At 42.0% G+C, this 23,637-nt stretch overlaps 1 protein-coding gene across 3 annotated transcripts; it reads left to right on the top strand.

Moving 5' to 3' along the window:
- Nucleotides 1-1,018: 1,018 nt before the first annotated feature.
- mapk8a (mitogen-activated protein kinase 8a) lies at nt 1,019-23,015 on the top strand. Of its 3 annotated transcripts, none has more exons than XM_088634470.1 (12): nt 1,019-1,204; nt 5,370-5,548; nt 5,932-6,061; nt 6,633-6,691; nt 7,669-7,807; nt 10,181-10,346; nt 10,837-10,908; nt 14,876-15,058; nt 17,083-17,207; nt 17,840-17,903; nt 18,280-18,357; nt 19,830-23,015. In XM_088634470.1, exons 2-12 carry the CDS (start codon nt 5,427-5,429, stop codon nt 19,973-19,975), a joined length of 1,284 nt encoding a protein of 427 aa, XP_088490596.1. In that variant the 5' UTR covers nt 1,019-1,204; nt 5,370-5,426; the 3' UTR covers nt 19,976-23,015. The 3 variants fall into 3 exon arrangements, with proteins under 3 accessions (XP_088490596.1, XP_088490597.1, XP_088490595.1); XM_088634471.1 differs by lacking the exon at nt 10,837-10,908 and adding an exon at nt 12,382-12,453 and having other exon boundaries at nt 1,020-1,204; nt 19,825-23,015; XM_088634469.1 differs by lacking the exon at nt 10,837-10,908 and adding an exon at nt 12,382-12,453 and having other exon boundaries at nt 1,020-1,204.
- Nucleotides 23,016-23,637: the final 622 nt, after the last annotated feature.

Raw genomic sequence — 23,637 nt, forward strand, 5'->3', positions numbered from 1 at the left:
CTAATCCCGGACTCAGAAGGTCAGGGCGCCGTGATGAAGCCTGTGCCGTCAAGTCGCTCCCAGACTCGCGGGTAGGCGGGCTTCCGGGCATCCATCTTCCAGAGCTGAGCCCCGATTGGCAGGAACGCCTGGATTTATAGGACGGGGGCAGGAACCGGAGGCAGGTGCAGGAGATAAAGAATAAACAAGGAAGGGCTGGAGCATCCTTAAGAGGAGGGGTTTACGAGCGTGACATGTGGGTCCTAATGCCCCAGTATAGTGATGGAGACGCTATACTGTCAAATCAAATCAAAGTTTATTTATCAAATGCACAACAATACGGCGTGCAGCAGCAGTTGCTGGCAATGAAATGTCTTTTCTGCGAGCTCACAAGAATCACAAGAATCGCAGAAATTACAAAAATCACAAAAACACAAAATTAAGGTTGTGAAAATAAGGTTACATAATAATAGATGTAATAGAAACGGAATAAAAATCAATATGAGTAGACCTGCTATGTGTCCGGGGTGTATGTATGTATATATACAAGTAATGCCGTTATGCTGAATACAGTGACAACTGTGTGTCCACGTAGACATTACAGGTGATTTGCGAAAGGAGCTGCAGGTTGGCTATTTAGCCATGCCTTGATATGCCTTGTAATTGTGTAATTCGGCTGCTGTTCTCACTGTGTGCTATTATTACTTATTTTAATATGTATTATTATAAAATACTATAATTTCTAAAAAACAAGACGTCCATATGTAAAAACACATTTCAGTCACTGTGAGTTAACAGGAAGGCGATGATTTAATTTGTCGCTTTTTTGGTTGTTTTCGTAATTCAGCCCCCAAGAAAACCTGTTTTAGTTGTGCTGTATATATATAATATATATAGATGTGCTGTATATATAATAAGTTATAGCGGTCATAACAAGCACGACCTATGGCGCCCATTGGACTGCTTTGTGAGAAACGGCTGTGAAGGCGTTAGACACGCAGAAACCGATGACATCAGAACCGCGCAGAGATTACGTGACGTATCACGCAAGTCTCTTGCAGTGCTAGGCCTGCCAGCGAAAGGAAACGCAGTGAATGCTGAGTGTGCTTGAGAGGCGAAAATAGCAATAATAAGAGAAAGAAACGTTTGTCGTGGATGTGAACAGGCTGGCGTTGAATAGTGAATTGTCGGAGAAGAGAAACTGCACACATATTTTTTCGAGAAGGTAAGGAAGGGTTACAGTTTTTTTAAGACATGTTTTGTGAAGGAGTGGGGGAGGGTGTCTCAAACAGAACAAAATACAGTAGGTATTTTTTTTTATTCCAGCCCTAATTGTACGTGCGATGTATTTTAATAAGGTCTATAGATATTTAATTGCCTACACCGCTTAACATGTCGTTTTCCTGCTCAACCTGGTTTGCCTATTGGTCATATTTTCGCAGTTTCATTAGAAAGAGGGATTCCCGTGGTGTAAGGTAGCTGGGCAATTTCGGTAACAAAACACTATTGTCATAGGCGTCAGGCATTCCACATGGTCTGAGTTTTCATCTGCGATTTGCGATGTGATTGTTACTTTTTGACGTCTAGCTTGGCAATCAAGCGTGCACGTATATCCCTTTAAACGCATTACAGTACACAAGATTCGTGCTCAGTGTATAGGTGCTACCGATGTCACTTGAAGTCCATATCCTGGCCAGTGTGAGCATTATGTATTCGTGTTATTAGTGTGCAGATCCTCGGGGGTATGTTGCTCGGTGTCTAATGCCTTCAAGAAATGTAACGCGTTTTATGGATTTTGGGGACACACTCGAGGTTTTGTATTCACAGGAGTATATGGTCAGTGTAGCCCAAATGGTCAACTGTTGTGTTCTTTTTGAGATTTTCGTCGATTCTGTTTTCTGAAACATTGCTGTTTTTACGAGAACAGAAGCAAGTTTTCATGGGCCAATGATGCCGTTTTACCACATAAGCAGGTGTTTATCCATGTTTACTGTTAAAGCTCGATCATATAGCTTTTGCTTTTGTTTTCCTGTTGGTAGTTTTCACCACTTCCTAGTCTATTCAGAAAAGCAAAGTGTTATCCGTGAAGCCTTTGAATCGTTTGGGTAACATTGCTGTTTGCATATGATGTCATGAGTGTATATTTTTACATTGGATTTTGTCGTTGTGTAGTTACTTCTCCATCTTGGATTCTATATACTGTATGTATGCAATGATCTGTGTGCATAAATGCCCAAAAGGTTTCCTTTTCTATATTGACACAAAATCAGACTACATATATAAAGGAACAAGTAGAGGTCAACCCCACATTTAAAAAACAAATCCACTGCTAAAAATCAGAAAGGAGAAAACAACATTTCCGGTGTTGAGCCTCTCCAGGTAGGGAGAAGAGAGGGTACCGAGATGATGAATTAAGCAGAACAAATTAGAAAAATCAATAGCTGCCCCTCTCCCCTTCAGTCTGTTCCTCCAGGAGTGGGATCTGCCAGGGATGCAGTCAGAGCTGGGGACGGGTTACGGGCTGTGCTCAGGCCCGGGTGCAGTCAGACCTGGGGGTGGGTTACGGGGTGTGCTCAGGCCCGGGTGTGGATGCAGTCAGGGCTGGGGACGGGTTACGGGCTGTGTTCAGGCCCAGGTGCAGTCAGAGCTGGCGGTGGGTTACGGGCTGTGCTCAGGCCCTGGTGTGGATACAGTCAGAGCTGGAGGGGGGTTACGGGCTGTGCTCAGACCCAGATGCAGTCAGAACTGGGGGTGGGTTACGGGCTGTGCTCAGGCCCGGGTGTGGAGTTTATGGTGCAGTTCGCTGGAATGAAGCCTTAGGAAGTGCAGCAGCCAGGTGCTCATGTGCTGGGGGTTACTGCTGCCTGGGGTGAGCTGTGCACAGGCCGTTCCTGCTCAAGAGCTAGGCATTCATGAGCACTACTGATTAGTGAGATATATGGAGCGCTACCCAAGGTGTGGCATGTGTACAGGGCCATGTCTCCCAGTGGACATGGCCTCTTGGGGTGTGACATGTGCAGGGCACTACCTCCCAGAGTGCACTGCTCCCCTGGATTGTGTGTGGAACACTGAGGTGTGTCTGTGGAGCCCTAACTCCCAGTGTGCACCACCTTCCAGAGTGTGGCGTGTGTAAGGGGCCATGTATCCCAGAGTGCAACGCCTCCAGGAGTGTGGCGAGTGTGAGGGGCCGTGTATCCTGGAGTGTGGCGTGTGTGAGGAGCCGTGTATCCCAGAGTGCACCACCTCCAGGAGTGTGGCATGTGTGCGGGGCCGTGTATCACAGAGTGCACCACCTTCCAGAGTGTGGCGTGTGTAAGGGGCCATGTATCCCAGAGTGCACCACCTCCAGGAGTGTGGCGTGTGTAAGGGGCCGTGTATCCTGGAGTGTGGCGTGTGTGAGGAGCCGTGTATCCCAGAGTGCAGCACCTCCAGGACTGTGGCATGTGTGCGGGGCCGTGTCTCACAGAGTGCACCACCTTCCAGAGTGTGGCGTGTGTAAGGGGCCATGTATCCCAGAGTGCACCACCTCCAGGAGTGTGGCGAGTGTGAGGGGCCATGTATCCCAGAGTGCACCACCTCCAGGAGTGTGGCGTGTGTAAGGGGCCATGTATCCTGGAGTGCACCACCTCCAGGAGTGTGGCATCTGTGAGGGGCCCTGTGGTGCCAGAAGGTTTCCTTGTCCAGGGTTAACACGCCTGTTTGAACCAGTCTGTTTGCCTGTGTCTCTCTGTCCATGGGGTTTGCATGTCTTTCTGGTGATCACAAAAGTATCCATAATAAAAAAAAAATCCTCCATTACCTTGCCGGTATCTGGCAGAGATGTGGAGTTTGCACTCTAACATTCCCAATTGGATAATTAATCAGTGAAAAGACTGTTGGTTTGACTTGGTAGGTACAGTTAATTAGTAACTCGTGGTTTGTATATGTAGTAATATTAAGTATGTAGTAATATTTAGCCTTTTTATGCATTATTTCTAAAGGTTTTTAATTTGCTTATGCTTTTGGCTGTTATCAGAAAATGCTCTGGCAGCACTTGATAAATTTAGGAAGCGGAAATCTGGCAGCTCTGGAGTGCACAATATCAGTATGAAGTATCTACTCTGTATCATTGTTGTCTTTTCTGGCAAATGTCATTCTGTTTAAAAGGATCGGAAGTCGAGCCCGATTGTGTGGAGCCTGACATTGTCTTTGAAAATTGGATAGGCTTATTTTGTATTGTATTACGCTTAGACTGGTAGGTATTCTTACACCAATGCCTTTTAGAGTTTGAAGGGGAAGAGTGTTTTTTTCCTCCTGGCGCACTTTTTTTGCATAATGGTTGTTTGATGTATTAAACACCTCTTCGTGTGTGTAGTGTGAGTCATCCTGTTGTATGTACAGTTTAGGCTGTGGCATGCCAGGGCTGAGGTGGAATGGCTTCTAGGGGTAGAGACAGCCTGGTTGCACTCTGTGGCTCACTGCTGGGAAGGGTGCCGTAGCAGGTAACAGATTGTTTGGCTTCTTCAAGCAAGGGGACTAATTGAGAAGAAAGTGTGCAAAGGTCGAGGAAGGGCTTCTGTACTGTGCATTATCCCCTCGAGAGGGGTAAGACAAAGCTGGCGGTTTGGTTTATGAGTTGTTTTCCCAACTGCGTGTGGAACAGGCAACCATTTTATTTTTTTAACATTTCCATGGGCAAATACTGTGCATGGGATGCGGTATTGGAATACTGTACTACCGCAGTGGGAAATTGATCTTTTCTGATTTGTCTAAGTGGTAGTATTTGGACACTAAAGGTTGCTATATCTCTGATGGGTGGAATTTGTCATTCTTTCTTCTAAGAATTTGCCTACTTAGAAGAATTACAAATGTTTTGTTCTTTACTAATCGTGAAGGAAAACTGATCCTTAACTTTCATACCTCCTTAATGGAGAACTGTCTATTCATGCACTGCCTGTCATACAATTACATATCATCTTTTTTGACCTTTCACTCTTGAGATTTCTGTAGCCATATCATGGCTCCGATATCATCCGTCTTGTGCTGTTTTCTGTGTCTTCTGACCTCTTACAGAAACGGACATTGTCTTCAAGACAATTTTAGTATAAATCTATCTGCATTCTTCCTAAACACCCATCCTTCCCTTCCTTCAAAGTCTGCAAACTTATTGTATTTTGAGTTCTGCTTTATTTGTTGACGCTTCGCCTGCATTGCCTATCTCTCTTTTCCATTCGGCGTTCAATCTCCATCACTTCAGCGGCTGAGAAAGAAAAGCGCTTTCTGGGCCCTTTCCAAGTGTTTAAAATCCTTGCAGGACTGTGAGACGTTAATTTAAAGCGTCTCTAATACAAAATCTGCACTGCAGAGGGGGGTAAAGATTTTCCCATCTTTTTTTTTTTATCTTCTTTTAGGTCCCGAGTCGAAAGTTTCATTTGGATGCCCATAACAAAATTTGTCAGGACCTCAACATGAACAGAAATAAGCGCGAGAAGGAATACTACAGTTTAGATGTTGGCGACTCAACATTTACCGTGTTAAAGCGCTATCAGAATTTAAGACCTATTGGCTCAGGGGCACAGGGAATCGTCTGGTAAGTTATGAGGTTTAACTGCAGTCGGAAACTGGTGCATGAATTGTGCGAATCAATTCCAGATTTGTCACCTTTACCTCAGCTTAGTCACCAGAAAGCCTAGCAGCAGCAAGACCTTGCTGCCAGGTAATACTTGCACAGATGACCCCAGAATGATGCTCACTTTGCACTGTGAGAAGAGGGACTGTGCACAAGAATATGCATAATGTGTAGCTTTAACCATTCTCTAAGAAGACTGATACCTTTATTTTCCATGTGAAATGTTTTGTATATTTGTAAATATTTCTCTATTTTAAAATCGGTAATAAACAAATCCCTTGAGTTTGGTTAACTGCATATGTGCCTGTTCCCGTTTCATTTTTTTATTCCTTGAATCTTTTCAGCTCAGCCTACGACCACATCCTTGAACGAAGTGTTGCTATCAAGAAACTCAGTCGGCCTTTTCAAAATCAGACCCATGCGAAACGGGCTTACAGGGAGCTGGTGCTCATGAAGTGCGTCAACCACAAAAATGTACGTTTCTGCTGTCCCGAAAGCTGTCAGTTTTGTGCGTGGAAACGGCAAGGAGGATGTGTATTATTGTTATTCTTTGTTGGGGTCACGGGTAAGGCTCTGGACTTGCAAGCTGAAGGTCGGGGGTTGAGATCCCAGACAGGGCACTAATGAGGTGCTCTTGAGCAGGGTGCTGTGCTCAGACTTCTCCAGTAGAATAGCCCAACTCTGTAAATGGCCACAAGTCTGAATGAATACTATTATACTACAGTATATACCAGATATTGGATGCTACTTAGTTTAAGATATGCTGTTATTTTAAATAATGGAAAGGTTAGAAGTGATCTGGGTTCAGAATCCAGTCCCAAGCTTACAGTTGTTCAGGATTATTAATTAAAGGGGCAGGAAGCAGGAATCTTTTCCGATTTCACCTGTGTATATTGACTGTTAATTGGCTACCTGCGGGGAGCTTTGAAGTTGGATTTATGGGATGACAGTTTAGATAGAGTAGCTGGTAAAGACCTTAATATTATGAGCACTGTTAAAGCAATTGTGGTATTCTAGAACATTAAATATCTTTTATGTTTTACAGATAATTGGATTGTTAAATGTTTTTACACCGCAGAAATCTCTTGAAGAATTCCAAGATGTGTGAGTATTTTCTAACACCCTGTTAAAGCTAATGTGTTTGCTGTTCAGGGTGTATAACATAATAAATAGTTAATCACTGGAGTTCTTTCACATATGCATATAGTGTATGAAGTCAACTAATATGATTAAGAAAAATGTACGAGTAGTAATCTCTCATTTTCTATTAAATTGTCTGTTTCTAATTTTTGCTGTTGATAATAGGAGCCATTGGTTCACAAATGTAAACTCACTGTCCTGGAAATACATGAGTGCTACTTTCTTTCAAGCTCTCTGCTCCTCTCAGTCTCCCCCCTTGAATAAGAGAAAGCCTGTTAGCAGTCTAGCTGCCGCAGGTAGAAATATGCAGTTGAAAGCTCAGTTTGAGGCGAGGGCAGTTAAATGAGCGTCTCAAATCTGGACCTGTAGGAATAACTCTGACCGCTATCTCAGAACCCAGGATGTTGAATAATGAATGCAATTAAACTGAACCTTCTGGAAGGCTCTCCAGAGAATGATATTAATATGTTCAGGATGTAGTATGTTTAATATTTATTTATCAATGTCCTAAAATTTAAGCAAACTTGAAATTGTTAATAAATCAGAATAGCATTGTTGTTGCTACAAATTAATTACAATTGTGTCTTGTAAAGAAACCCTTATTTTTCAAAGGTCCATTTAGGATAATTATCAGAGTTTTGAACATAGATTCCTTATCTATAATGCCTTATTGTGGTCAAGCCCAAAATTAAGTTAGTGAACTTTTCTGGAGGTCTGGGAGCTTTACAAGAAAAAGAAATCACATTGTGCTATGGTTTCTGACTGTACATTTCTTTTTTTGAGAACCCACGTTTTGATAGTGCAAATGAATTAACATTTTGTGAAAGATGAGGAAATGTTGGACTGTCGGTCTTCCTGAAACAAAGATAGCCCTAATCATTACGCTAACATAAGTCATGTGAACACTAACCGTGCTAACATCTCTTTACTGTTGATGGCAGTTATCTTGTGATGGAGCTGATGGATGCAAATCTCTGTCAAGTGATTCAGATGGAACTGGACCACGAGCGATTGTCCTATCTACTCTATCAGATGTTGTGTGGAATCAAGCACCTTCATTCAGCTGGAATTATACACAGGGTGGGCCATATGAAGTATTCTTCTTTTTTATTTAATGCTGCTGGTTTTCCTTGTGCATTTGTAGATCTAGGAGCTAAATTTCCCATTGGCCCTTACCAGTCATGGCCTCCTAATAATCCCCCTCTATGAATTGGCTTCATTACTCTGTTCTCCTCCCCACTGATAGCTGATGTGTGGTGAGCGTTCTGGCGCACTATGGCTGCCGTCGCATCATCCAGGTGGATGCTGCACATTGGTGGTGGTGGAGGGGAGTCCCCATTACCTGTAAAGCGCTTTGAGTGGAGTGTCCAGAAAAGGGTTTATGTTTTCCCAGTGTTTCCGTTGGTGTTCTCCGGGAATTCCTACTGTCCAGGTTAATAGGGCATCTCTAAATTGTCCCCATCATATGTGTGTCCTGTGATGGACACACACACCTGGGCACCTTGAGTGTAGTCCTTACTCCTAGTGCTGTTGGTTTAAACTCAGGATCCTGGCTGCCCACTGAGGATCAGCCCTGTTCCTGAGCATGGATGTTATTGATACAGCACTTGATCTGTAAAGCATCCCTTCCACTCAGCACTCATAAGCATTTCGCTGCTCTTGTGCAATACGACAAATAACCTGAACTGAATACATCTTTATAGTCTGAATGTTAAATGGAATTGTCTTCATCTCATTGAAATTTCAGTTGCTGAGCTCCTGTGAAGCACAAGTGTGTCTATATTCCATTTTCAGCTCAACTTAGTTTCATAATTAGTTTCATAAACTTAATGTGCAGGAGTAGACAGGTTTCTGAAGGAGTAACTAGATTGGTTTGGGTTTCTAATCCTAGATGGGGCACTGCTGTTGCACACTTCAGCAAGATTCTTCACTATCAGTGCTCTTATTAAAATGCACATTGGTTTGGATCAAAGCATCAGCCATATTGCATTTGTAATGCAATTTCATTAACAGCAGGGGAAATGTGTCTGTTTGGATTGAAACTTCATCAATAGATCTAAAAGGGTGTACAATTAAAGGGGGAATTCTCAGGTTGGGGGAATGTAGTTTTGTGGAGTGCCAATGGGATCTATGGTGGGACCACTTTTTAGTTTCTCTATAGCAATAGTGGCGATACTGATATAATTAGTGAACTAGTCAAGTTTGAAACTAGGAGGATTAGAAAACTCTATTGAGGAAGCAGATGAAATACAAAAAAAGATTAATTAAGACTAGATTAAAATTAAATAAAGTCTAGATAAACTTCTGGCAGATACTATATTATATGGATGAGAGCAATATTACATGCAACAATCTATAAATTTAAAAAAACTTGAATGTTTTTACTCAAAGATGTATTTCTGTTGACATTTACGTTTGGACAGTGGAGAAGTAGTTAAAAAGCAAACAATGTTAAGATTTATAGCTAAAAGCATATTGAAGTTATGTGAAAATTGTACAATACACTATTACAAGCACATATGGAATATTTTGTGCAGTGCTGGTCTCCACGTCATAGAAAAGATTGGTGCTCTGGAACCTGGAGCTGAACCTTTTTAGTCTTGAACAGAGAGGACTGAGTGAAATTGATACAAGTGTTCAGAATCCTCAAAGGCCTACAGTCAACCCCATGAAACCTGAACCAGCGGAAGTGGAAGTGGAAAGTATGTGGAAGTGATTTTTAAATTGGGGACAGCAGGCTCGTCACTACACAAAGAGTTGTGGGAGTATGGAACAGGCAGCCTAGCTATGTTGTTGAAGCTGATACACAGGCTTCTACTGCATGTTACCTACGAACTGTAGTCTACAAGCACCAAATGGCCTCTTTTTATTTGTTACCTCTCTTATGTTCTTGTGTCCTAAGAACAAAGTGGGTTCCACCATGAGTAAAAGATAAATAAAAGAACCTCTGGTGGGTTTTTACCAGTCAGCTGCCCCAGGTGTGGAAAGCAAGCAAGATTTTTACTGCAAATAGGAAATCAAGTTCTGCTTTTTTTACAATTTCTTTTCAAATGAAACTGAATATCCTACATCAAATGTTGCCATATTCATAAAGTGTGCAAAAATCTGATTATAAAGTTCAAGAAAAATGAATTACAGGTAGGTGGTGTAGTCATGTGTAGTTGCCGCCAGTCTTAAAGATGATATGATTATGTGATGCAGTTTATTCATGCCAGGGGGCTGCCTGCAAGCTTAAGCATAAAGGAGGAAAGATTAAAAACCTCTTTGATGGGCACGAAATCCTGTCTCCCAGTCTAGGACAGCTGATTCTGACATCAAAGACTATTAAACTGGTGACACTGCTGGCTGGGTGATTTTCTGTCATTGTAATTGCATATAACGAATGAATTTAAGGCCAAGAGTTTAATTATGGCTACCTTGCTGATTTTCTTTTCTTGTTTCTGTATTTTCCAGGATTTAAAACCAAGTAACATTGTAGTGAAGTCAGACTGCACTCTGAAGATCCTTGACTTTGGCTTAGCCAGAACAGCAGCCACGGGCTTATTGATGACTCCTTATGTGGTGACGCGCTATTACAGAGCCCCAGAGGTCATTCTTGGAATGGGATATCAGGCAAACGGTCAGTAATGACAGCTCACTTTGAATGCAGAAACGTCTTGCCTTGTGCATGCGTAGATGGAAAGATGCACATTTTTTTGGATCCTCTTGGAAAGTTAGACACACCCGATTTGCCAGAGCTTGTTCTACTACCTGCTTCACCGCAGTGTTGATTCCATAGATGTTTCCCAATGTATTTGTTGTTTCAAACAAGAATAAGTATTAATACAGTCACCCGTGCATGTTCCACCTCACTATTAATGTGCCTGCCATTAACATCTTTTAACATTTTTCGCAAGAACGATAAGGCTGACGTGTATTTTACTTGATTTTTTTTTTAATAATTAAAGAGTGGCTCCAACTTTTTTGACTACTTGTGCGAAACGCATCTGCTTTTTAGCTAACCTTTAAAAAAAAAAGGCACACTTTTTATTTTTTAACCAAAAAGTTTTCCTGCTGACTTGTTGCTTTGCTTATGTTTTTCCCCTTTCCTTCTATGCTACATACATTAGTGGATATATGGTCTGTGGGGTGCATTATGGCAGAAATGGTTCGCCACAAAATCCTTTTTCCTGGAAGGGACTGTATCCTTACACTGCTGGCAGCAGTTGGGTTGAGTGACCGAGTTTATCAGAGTCACAGGTTTTTACAAAAGTGACCCAAGTGAAAGAGTAAAGATTCAAATTTCATCTCAATTGTTTTGATTTTAAAATCTACCTAGCGCTGTGTTAGCGTTGGAAATGAATGGACGTCCGGCAAGTTGCATTCCCCCTGGCAATCAAAATTATTTTCTCTGCTCCTGCTGGGAATAATTGAAAGAACCAAAAAAAGCAAGAGGACTCGATTGAAAACGACAACATGGAATTTGAAATTACTCTTTAATAGTTTTAAGTGAGCACAGAAATGGAGTAAATATTCTTGAGTTATACGAATTACATTTACACAGGTAAGAGTATTTTTATTGTAAGAAATGATGCAGGCTGCAGTTGATAACGGGACATACAGTCTCTGCTGGCTTCTTGAAAACACTTGACCACTGTTACGTGTTCATGAAGGCAGTATGGCCACTGTGCTGCTGGTAGTGACCTGCTCTCTCAAAACCTTGCTTTTCCAGGCTAATTATAAAGCTTCATTCCAGCAGGCGAAATCAGATCTTATACTAGCAAGGTCGTAAAATGAATATAGTTCAAATATTAAACTGTCTTTTAGCGCCTATCAGTATGATTACAGACATACTGAGAAGTGCACTTGGGAAAGAGACAAAAATAAAGAGGCAAAGTACTAGTAATTTTGACTGAATTTACTTTGAGAGAGAGAATCTGTTAACTAAATTGCTGACTTTAAATTCTGAATTTGCAGCCTGTGTGCATTTTAAAGAGCAGCGGTAGGCACTGACCAGTGGATTTATGAACCTGTGTAAATACTGTCTAGAGGTTTGAGTGGGGAGCTGTGTCAGCGAGTGCTGGCTGCAAAGGAACAAGTACAAGTTGTGAACACGACCGTTAAATCTTCTTACAGAAAGAAGTTTCTTCTGTTTATCAGCGTGGAAAATAACCTTTACTTGTTCCTAAATAGTGTCTGTACTCATGCATAGGTTTCGATCATGAGTGACAGTTTTTTTTTTCCCAAAAGTACTTTAAATTTCTTTCAGTAATTAATCTGTTGCATCATGCAAAAACCTATCGTATGTATAGGTTTTTTTATGCATTTCTGCTATCATAATACAATTTCTACAGGCCTTTTGTGTCCGTGTCTAGCTTGTATCTATGACCCGTTTATCTTAATTACACTCTGCAGCACCGAAATGTGTCCTTTTGGAACCAAGACTTATCACATTTGTCTGGCAGTGAATACATTTAAAAGAAGAGTGTTGAAAAACCTTGTTCTTAAGTAAACTTTGCAAACCTTACCGCTGGACACCGACACTGCGGTTGCATGCTATTCATTTATATGTGTTTTATCCATTAAATTCCCATCACTCTCTCTTTATTTTTTCTTTTTTTGTTGTTTTGTTTGTGTGGTTCTGCATGTTAATTTCATGTCATTTCATTTTTCAGTTGATGTCTGGTCAATTGGCTGCATCATGGCAGAAATGGTCAGAGGTAGTGTGTTGTTTCCTGGCACAGATCGTATCCTTCCCTGTATTTCATAGTCTGTTCATCCTGTGTCTGTACCATCAGTTTCCTGGAACACCTGGCAGTGTTTCTTTGGGAATGCAGTGCAACAGAATCCAGGCATGGGTCACCTCGGTAACCTAGCAAAGACAATAGGATCGCAATTCATCGCTGATCATTGAAGTCCTGTCTGTAGCTGGTTTGAATTTACAGCTGACAGAATCCATATGCAGGGCAGGTTTTTTATGCACTTACATGTGTTATGTGCAAATGGGGTTAAACTGTTTGCCATTCAGAAGGGGACACCTTTTATCTTCAAAATCTACACACACTTCTAGCCTAGCTATAGTAATGTATTATGACTTCCAGGCTGTGCTGCATTGTTTCTTTATTCACATTGACTACTACCACTATATCCCTGGCACTATTATGGCACTTTCTGGACACTCCACTCAGTTTAAAATCACTTTATTAGCCATATACAATTTCTTGTATTAGGACCTTGTCTTTTCGCATACCCCTAGTTGCTCTCCGTGAGACACACAGACAGGGTCAGACAGACGCTTGGGGTCAGAGTGCAGGGTCAGCCATTTATACGGTGCCCCTGGAGCAGTTGGGGTAAAGGGCCTTGCTCAGGGGCCCAATGCAGTAGGATTCCTCTGCCGGCTGCGGGATACGAACAGGCAACCTTCCAGCCACAGGTGCAGATCCTTAGCCACAGAGCCACCGCACCACAAAAAGCTTTACAGGTAATGGGGACTCCCCTCTACTACCAGCAATGTGCAGCCCCACCTGGATGTTGCGACGGCAGCCATAGTGCACCAGTACACTCACCACACATCAGCTATCAGTGGGGAGGAGAGCAGAGTGATGAAGCCAGTTCAGAATTGGGGATTATTAAGAGGCCATGATTCGTAAAGACCTAGACCAAGTGTCCATAAGTTGAAGCCCATGGGTGGTGTGGGTGGGACAGAGAGGTATGGTATACTGTGGCCTTGGTGTGCTGGATGATTTAAAAATTTTACTGAGACAGTAGAGCCCCACCTGATATTGCACAGAATAAGGATACAATCGGAATGGTTAACTACAATCGGAATGATTAACTACAATTATCTGAACATTTCTTGTCTGTGTCCTGGTGCCTAAGGACTCCTGTAACTTATAAATTTCACCCAAAATACGATTTGGAGATCTTGACTAGTTAAGCTTTGTTGAATCCTTAATTGAACCAACTGCTTGAGTTTTCATTTTCATTTTCTGCCTCGTCTAAGCTTCAGCTCTAATCTTTTATGTGCATTAGTTCTGAAACCGTTGCAGATCCTCACTTCCACTTTTCAAAATGTAGTTTTCCAAAACCCTTCTACATAACTCACTGGCTGTCAGTGACATGTATACACAGGTGGGATTGAATGATTGCGTATGCTTTATAAATGTTATTACAGATCTACAGACTCGTTTAATTTCCTTGTTGAAACCATCTCAAATGAGAGTAATTCTGAAACGGTTTCAACATTTAATGCTTATTTTAAAAAGCAAAATGGGTCCAGGAAAAGGTTCAATTAGCTCTGAAAAAGCTTTCAAGATTACTTGGAACACAAATCAGAAGGTACGGGGGTTCTCCAGGACACAGATGAGGAAACACTGCACTATTGTAACCGTTCAGTTCACCACATATTCTAAATGCAACACCTGAAGCATCAGAGCCATAGAGAACAGGTGCAAGAGGTGATGGATTAATCTTCTCCCTGATTCAGTTCCATACACCAGGCAGGCAGCTAAACAAGAACATGAATGTGAAGTATAGTTCTCATGTTGTGTGAACTCCTGAGTTTAATTGCTAATGCCACAAACTCTACCTCCAGGGTGGTAATGATATGAATCATTCACCTTTTTAACAATATGTTTTATTCTAGCAATATAGATTGATGCGATACTCCCAAAGTACGGGTGCTTACATTTTCAGAATTATAGGGTTTTGGTTCCAGTCGGCATGTCTGAAAAGTAGCATGTTCGTGCTTCATAGTTTGAAAACTTCAGTGCAGTCATCTGCACACTGATACCACTGACCAGGCAGTTAAGCTGAAGGCTCCAGGAATGGAGTGTCAGAGTCTTGCGACATATGTACCTGCGACACTTAGCCTCATCGTCTTCTCTGTGATTGGTCACGTAGTGTGGGCAGAAGAGCTCCGGTGTTGGAGGGGCACGACGGTATTTGTCTTTATTCATGGGTCACTGTTCAGAAGCTGTATTTATTTATTTTTCCCCCCTTTGTTTATTTCTTTTGACCTGTGTTGTAGCTGTGGGTTCTGTGCCCCCTCTTGCTTTCTTTGTATTTGTGCTGCCCGAGCAGAAAGTTGGGATAGAAAGGAAACCTAGGCGATATTATGTTCCTCTTATAAGATCTCCTTTAGTATTTTTCTTAAACGTCTAATCTTAGATATTGATCAGTGGAACAAAGTTATAGAGCAGTTGGGAACCCCTTCCCAGGAGTTTCTGATGAAGCTCAACCAGTCCGTTCGGACCTATGTGGAGAACAGGCCAAGATATGCTGGGTACAGCTTTGAAAAGCTTTTCCCCGATGTCCTTTTCCCGGCCGACTCGGAGCACAACAAGCTCAAAGGTAAGGCCGTTTCCTTTTTAAACAACAGGAGTGTTTTAGAGCATGATAACAAGATGAGGTTTTGTTTTTAGCATTGTATTGATGTTGCATAATTATCATTTTGTTTAATGAATCTCTGCAGTAAAATAGGTATCCTGAATTACCTGGTATAGCTACTGTCTTGCAAGAGTATTCAGTCCCTTGCACAGTTTTCACATGTTATTGCTATAGAGCTTTCAGCTTTGAAAGTACTTTAAAGTAGCAATTTGTTATATATGTAACCTACTCCACATGTTCAAATTAAAAATAAATTATAAATAAATAGCAATATGAAATAAATGAAAAAGACACGATTGCGTAAGTATTCAAACTTTGCTGTGGCAAGCCTAAATTGATTTAGGTGGACAAAATTACGTTATACAGCCTCGCAATGAGTTGAGTGGCCTTTGTGCAATAACAGTGGTTTGTATTATTTCCTAATAAAAACACCCATCTCTGTGAGATTCCTTGGTCAAATGGTGAATTTCAAGCAAAGAATCGGCCGTGAAGATTAAGAAGGTTACATAGCAAGGCTAGAATAAAGTCACAGAGAAGCACAGCTCAGGAGAAGGGTACAACACTCATTGACTTCTATGAATGTCCTTGTGAGGACTCTGTTCGGTTTATTTAATTGCCAAGAGATGGATGGTGCATTTTACCACCTTGACTGTCTAAACAAGACCATTCTACAAAACTCCTTAGCTGGGTAAGGAGGAAATTGGTGAGCGATACCGGCCACGAGACAGGAAAGGCATGCCTGCAGTGAGGTCACCAGCGACTTTAGAGTTCAGCGGCTGACATGGAAAAAAATGTCCATTGGTCAACAGTGTCCTGGTCGCTCCACAAGGGCGCTTGTGTTGAACAGAAAAATAAGCATCTCAAATCCTGAAAAGTTTACAACACAGCTCCTTCAAATGTGGCAGAAGATGTTGTGGTCAGATCAGACAAAATTGAAGCATTTGGTCAAAATGCAAAGCTTTACATCTGATGTAAACCCAAGCACCTCTCTCAGTCAACATCATCATTACTGTTAAGCATGGTGGCAGCGTTATGTTAAGAGTTCTGCTTCTCATCAGCAGGGACTGGGAAGCTTGTCAAGGCTGATGGGAACGTAGAGCAAAGTACTGGCAGACTGCTTCAGACCTAGAACTGGAGCAAACACACAGCAGGACACAGATCCATAACGCAATGCCAGAGCAACGCTGGTGTGGCTTAAGAATTAGAAAGTGAATGGTCCTGACTTAAATCTTTTTGAGATTCTGTGGAAAGATTGAAAACTGCTGTCCTTAAGTGACCCCCAAGTAACTTGACAGAGCTTGAACAAATCTGCTGTGTATAATAGGAAAAATACAGCAAAGCAATGTCCAAAGGTCATAGAGAATTGCAGGAGACATCTACTGTAATTTATCCTAACCTTAAAAGTCTTCAGTATTCAAGTTTTGAATAAAATATTAACTTAAAAAAGCACATTTTTTTTATTTTGACACAACAGGATACTTTTGTAAGGTACTGAATGTAATGAATTGAAGGTATTTTATACGAATCATCAGTCTGAATACCTCCAATACCAGATGTTTGAAACCAGTGGTGTGTGTGAGCACTGATTTATCAACATTTGCAGGTATCCATTATAAGATTGGTGGTCAAAAGTGGTCTTATACATTTTATTCCAATGTATTTGCTCAATGCATATCCGTATCAAGGGCGATTTTATGAAATAGGATTTAATGCATAAAGTAAATACAAAATGATTGTTCTTGCACGGTAAAAAAATAGATGGCGCAAGTGTCTGTGCAGCACGGAGTGCTAACAATGTCTGTCAAGCAGTAAATAACATGCAGGTAAGAAATGGTTGATTTACAGAGAAGGATGTACTAATTGGCATCATCTCTATTACAAGCTTTGTATTCTCATGTGTTCGGTTTAAATGTGTTTTATCAGCCGGTGCATCTTGGCGTTTGCTTGAATGCGCAGCTGACTCTTGCTCGTAACCTGCTGTGTTACAGCCAGCCAGGCACGAGACCTCTTATCCAAAATGCTCGTGATCGACGCGTCCAAGCGGATCTCCGTGGACGAGGCGCTGCAGCATCCTTACATCAACGTCTGGTACGACCCCGCAGAAGTGGAAGCGGTAAGTGCGCCGCATGGCGCTAGGTGTGGAATAGCGACACAGTCTCGCCCCCCCCCCGTCTAGCGGCGCAGTTTGGGCGCCTACGCGCCTTACGAGCAGGAAGCGCCTCCAAATTGGTAGCCAGGGCGCTGTTCACGGCACCCACTCTTCGTGTGCACGAGGCTTCGGCGCTTTAGGAAACAATTTCTGCTGCCAGACATGAAAAAATGGCTTTGTGTTAATGCTGTTGCTTTATTTCTGTATTAAGATGTGCTGGTTACAACTGTTGTCATGATCTACGCTAGCCTCCCCTCTGGACTGTGGTTAACTGGGTTCATATTGAAATGACGTCTTGAGGTGTTGAGCCTGACTATTGGCACTAATACTCCCCCAGCAGAAGTTCAGAGGAGTACGGGTGCCAACGCTGGTGTCCTGGCTGTCTTCCCCCCCCCGGGGTTGTGCAGTCTGGGCTCCCTAGTGCTCCCCTTAAGTTCTCAGTTGTGCACCTCCCCTGCTGTACAGGAATTGACATTTATCGACCACTTCAGGAATTATATCCATAATATCCATGTGTCCATCTGTACGTCTTTATAGCTGAATCCGCTAAACTGCCTCTTAATTCTGTTCACTGTTCCACGTTCCTTGTCTTGTAGCCTCCGCCGCTGATTACCGATAAGCAGCTGGATGAAAGAGAGCATGCGGTGGAGGAATGGAAGGGTAATATCCGAGTGTCTCTGCTCTACACCGTCAAACATCTAATCTCATACTTTGAAGTGAGGCGTTTGGCCACATTTGTGATATTTTGAGGGATTATACACCTTTTGAAATGGCTTTAGCAGGCACGTTGTCTGGTGGTTGAGCTCTATTCTCGACTCCGGCTCTCTGCTGGTCACGTGGCTGTACTGTGGGGCTCGGCGGAGGTTTGGAAGTCCGATGCTGCCGGCTTGAATTGGTGTGCCTTACGTTGCTTTCTATTCCTGAAAGAAATTTTGCACACTTGTGTGTTGCAGAATAAGCCCTCTCCGAATCGGGTGTTGTAGAGGAGAGAGTGAAAACGTTCTGTTTTAATGCTTTGCTGTTTTTCGCTCATCAGAGTTGATATATAAGGAAGTCCTGGAGTGGGAGGAGAGGCTGAAGAACGGTGTGGTCCGAGGACAGCCGGCCTCTTTAGGTTAGTTAACAGTTTTTTTTACAGGCGAGAACGTGCAAGTCTCCTGGAGTGGCTCAATTTCAGACAGAGCCTCCCGAGTGCCTTTCACCCTCCTCAAGAGCAAAAGACCTGCTCCACCAGTAGCATAGTGGAGCTTAATTGAGGAAAGTGCGCCTCTTCTGTTTATGTAAACTGTAAAAGTTTAACTGTTTGAGTAATATTAGGACCTATATCAAATGATTTTTTTTCACCTCCTCACCAATTCTAAGCCCTGTCCTTGAAGGCAGATCTCTCTGGTGGCAGGAGGATCAGACCTGTAAGCCTGGGCTCTGATGTCTGCAGATGTCTGTGAAATTCTGTAGAGCTGCCACAATGGACATCATGTTAGTGTCTTTCTCTCCCCTTACAGTGTATCTTACATACTAGGCTGAGTTGCTTTGTGTTTCATTCTGCTTAGCTTCACTGATTTCCTCCTTGCATTGAGGGCAGGTTGTTGGGAAGCGGCTAGCGGAGCAGCAGGCACGACTGCCTCTCACGCAGAGACCCTGCAGCGCAGCGGCTTCGTGCTCTGCTGGGCCTTTATCCCCTGTAGTTTCCTGGGGGGGGGGGGTTCCTGCCGCTTGCAGAGCAAATTAGAAACTCCTTTGAAAGGTCACAGGAAAGGAAGAACTTTCACATCTCCGTAGAGATAGAGCTGATCGTTTTGTCTGCGATTCTCACCCTATTGCTGTTTGGGAGTGCTGTGAAGTGCGTGCACGTTCACTCACTGTAGCACTGCGCTCCCTGACTGCGTGCTTGGGTTCCTCCCCTGCTTTTAAGGAGGTGAAATCAAACCCAAAGTAATGAGAGAGAATCCCCCTTTGGCACCGTGAAACAGCACTAATGCAGCAGTCACGTGGAACGTTATTGTGAATGCTGGAAGCTGGCCTTTTATTGCTTTGTTTTGAGCCAATGTCAAAGGGCATCAGAAGGCTAAAGGACCCTTTTTAACGCCTTCTGCAGCTCATCGTCTCAAAGTGCTGTACACAGAAACGAGAGGGGCGGGTAGCTTTAAGACACAATTTGAAAGTGCTGGCAGACTTGCGCCATCTGATATGGGCTAGAAGATCTTCTCCCAGTCCCCCAAGCGTTCCCATCCTGGGAGCGAGGAGTGTAGATGACGTGGGTGCAATGCTTAATGGTTCAAAACTAGTCGGCATATGCATACTGGGATAAATATTTTGAAATATTTCAAATGTCTTAATGAGCCGATCTGTTCTTTGGAGCCCCCATCGCTATTCGGGTTTCCACAGTTAATATTTTAACTGGGAAGTTGTGGGGTCTTATTAGTGTTGGCCACTAGATGGCGCCAGATGCCAACAGACTAGGAAAGATTATTCCACCCCAGCTGTTTCTCTGCAGAATGTGTCACCCTGTGCAAGTGTAAGCGTGTGCAGAACGGCCCTCCTGCAGTCGATCATTTCTGATTTAATGCTGTGTTTCTCATAGCACAGGTGCAGCAGTGATTAATGGCTCCCAGCATCCCTCGTCGTCCTCCTCCGTCAATGACGTGTCCTCCATGTCCACAGACCCCACCCTGGCTTCTGACACGGACAGCAGCCTGGAGACGTCCTCTGGGCCTCTTGGCTGCTGCAGATGACTGCCCTCCTTCTCCGCTCCCACTCTTTGTGTTCTATGGTATAGAATTTAGGCCAGTTTTCACAACGCTCCAGCTTCTTTTGGTTTTTCAGAAAGCTGATTTTAGGCTGTAAATTATCGTGACCTTTTTTGTTTTTCTGGAAACAACCGGAAAACACCATTGTTTTAAACACTAAGGTATTTTACCGTACATGAGATTCAAAACGTGTACACACAGAAACACTTTTTTTTAAGCTACATTGATTCTATTTCGCCATATTGCTGTAGAATGCTTCAGATAATTTGTAAAGATTTTATGGTAAATATATTTTTTAAAAACTTTATTTTTCATTTTAGTTTGCGGTGAGCTATTATTTTATTGCTTTTTAAGTGATTTTAAACATCTTCCATTTTGCCATCTTCCTTGACGCTGCAAAGTGGGAGGAATCTTTTTTTGGTTTTCATCTTTTGAGCAGAAAATGGATATTGTATAAGATACATATATCCACACTGTAGAAATATAAATGTTTGACTTTCGTGTGTCTAGGAAACAACTGAAAATTCTGTCATTATTGCTTTCATGTAAAATGTTTAAAGCAGAGACTCAACTTAAATTTTTTACATGTTTAAGTTGTCTTAATATGCTCTTAAGCGAATGATATGATAGATACTGTAAGATGTTGGTTGTTCCTCAGACAACTGCATTCTTGGACTTTCTAATTCATTGCTTTAAAATGGTTTTGGATTTGCTTTCGTAATACGATTGAGGTCCTTTGCGATTAAACCTTACCAATGTAATGAAATGGCCACTGTAAGCCTGCCAGTTCTTAGTGCTTGTCTGACCACTTACTCATCTGCACTGGTTAGCTCGACTGAATCTGCAAGTTTTACAGTGGGGAAGGATCTTTAAACTGCGGACGTGAAGCTTCAGCGAAGAGAGTCCAAACTGGATTTCGGCAGTGGGAACAGGTCAAAAGTTATAAATGCTGGGCACAGGTATACAAGAAATGGGTTGTAAAGGGATTTCTGTTTTTCTTACTTTAGAGTGAAAAGGGGCTATAAGTCATTGTTACAGGATGTAGGGATTCTACAGTGCCTAGTACAAAGGATAATGGATTTAATTTAGGTGCACTTCCTGCATGCCGCTAAGTTACAGTATTACAAATAGGGTTTAAACAGTGGAACTTGTTTTTAAGTTTTGGAAACTTGGTTCTGATAGTATCACGCACTATATTTAGTGTTTGTGCTGTATATATATTTTAATTTCTCATCGTCTGCTTTTAGGATGTTTACTTTTTGCCAAGAATATAGTGCTTTCCAGGATCAAGAAGAAATGTAAATATGAAAATCTGCAATGAGAGTCCCATACGCAGGAAAATATAACTGCATGTGCGCGCTGTATTATTTTTGCCCTGTTCTGTTATAACGTGGAAATACCAGAAGCACCAAGAAAAAAGTAAGACTAAGTTATATAAGAATTATATGCAATAATGGCATCTTATCAGATTTTGTTTTTGTGATTAAAGGAGAAGTGCCTGCAGTTATGGTGCATTCATTCCTAAAATACTCGAACACCGAACGTTTGAAGTTCTATTAATACATGATTATGTGAAATTAACTAGTTTCCACAATATTCCATCATATTTGAGGTGGTTCACTTACGAAATGGATGATCTATTTTTTTACTGCATTGGTAAGAGGCAAATTTGAAAAGAGTGGGCTGTTGGAAAGATAAATTGTGCTTCAGATGACAAATAGCAAACAAACTGGATTAAAACCCACAAAGGGCAGTTTTTATCAAGGTTTTTCATCAAAGTTCACCATGAGGATATTTGATCGCCCTCTTTAAAATGGGGGGGGAGAAAAACAATCCTTTGAAATGCTCTGGTAGAAAACGCCACACTTTGTACCAAAATCCTTGATAAATCTTGCATCTGTAGTTGTAATCACGGTAACCGATTAAGGATTTGCAGTTGAAATGTGCGAGTTCAAGCCCGTTCCTTCTGGAGAGCTGAATGTCGGAGAAGACGCTGCTCCAGCCCTGACTGGAGCGGCAAACTATACCCAGGCTGTGAAGTGTGCTGTGCTAGAATGTCGAGTGGTATGTCATCATGGCCAGCAGAGGAATGTGAAGACTACCGGAGAATGTAAAGAAAAACGGAAACGTTTGCAGTCGAATCCCATGTGAGGCATTAATGGTCACTTTCTGTATCATGATGGCTTTTTCCTTTTTTTTCCAAGTGCTCTTAATTTTGTTAGCTCTTCGGATCCCACTGCAGGAGATGCAAATTTGAATTTTAGGGTGACTCTGCTTGCTTGTGTTGCATCTCTTGGAACGTAATAATCACCGTTAAAGTAGGCTTTGATGAACTACCTCACTCTAAATTTCTACAAGTTCTTGGATAAACATAGCTGCCCACATTATTAGGTATAGAAAACAATGTGAAATAAAGATTTTTTTTTTCATTATTTATTTATTTTAAGTGTACTATTGTCAATGTTAGGACTTCTAGTATTGTATGTAATGTATACTTCACTTAGAAGTAAGAAAACTGTTTTCTGTATATTTTTTTTTACAGTTCATGTGCAATACCTTCTGCAAATTGTGCGAATAGTAAGGTGTGGACCTAGCCATGTAGACGTATGTTACTGAAGGTAGAAAAAAAATGTTTGGTACTGTCAATCCATGTTTTCCTTTTTATAAATTAAAACAACTTTATGTGACTTGATATAGTCCTGATTTTATGTAATCAGCCTTACCACTCTTCAATATCTGCGCCCAGACAGCAGTGGGTGAATATTGTGCATGGCCAGATAGATTTTGATCTGTAGATGGTAAGGTACAACTTAGGAGAAAAAAAAAATGCCTAAAACAAGCTGATGTACTTCTGGGTGCTGGTCTGTATTGTTTGCTTGTGAGGCCGGCTCTGTGGGTGGTTACAATTCCTTGTTCTGGGTAAACTATACACAGGCTGTGAAATGTGCACGGGTGGAATGTGTGCACTGGAATCCAATAATGCAAACCTTAAAGACATGTACTGCAAATAAACAACTGAATTGAACCTGCCAGCTTTGAGTCATTTTTAGTGTTGGATTGTCAGAAGCTGCAGTGAAATGGGTTCCTTTTAAGAGACTTTTATCAGCAGAGCAACGTAATAGTGCACCTGAGAAATTGTGTGAGGTCACGCAGTGAACAAGTACGAGCGCTCCTGACGCTCATCCTAATGTGATGGTTTGCCAGCTGCACTGGAGACGTTCTACTTGTGGCGGGGATTGGAATCAAAACCCTGCTTCGGCTTCCTAATGCAAGTCTTCATTGTCCGAGTTGCGAGGCTCTCGAAGGCCACTATTAATTTCTTCCACAACTCAAGATGGCTTTTGGTTAGAAAACTAGTGCCCAATTTCTGGAGGTTTTCATGTACACAGTGTTGCTGGAGCCTGTTGTGAAATCCAGACTACTCCAAAATGTTTAAAACGAGCTCAAGGAAAGAAAGATGGGAATGTACGTGAATTTCTTTGTGAAGCAGATTCCTTTGGGTTCCAGTTTCCACACAGTATAATACTTGCGTATTGTTGATGGTAGTTTGGAGGTGTTGGTTAAGCATAATGAGGTTCCGAATCATTTCTGGAAGACTATTGGTTTGATATATAAATATGCTATGGTATATACTTTAGACAATAGCA

This window comes from Lepisosteus platostomus, chromosome 6 (genome assembly GCF_059453375.1).
Source record: "Lepisosteus platostomus isolate fLepPlt1 chromosome 6, fLepPlt1.hap1, whole genome shotgun sequence".
Lineage (NCBI taxonomy): Eukaryota > Metazoa > Chordata > Actinopteri > Semionotiformes > Lepisosteidae > Lepisosteus > Lepisosteus platostomus.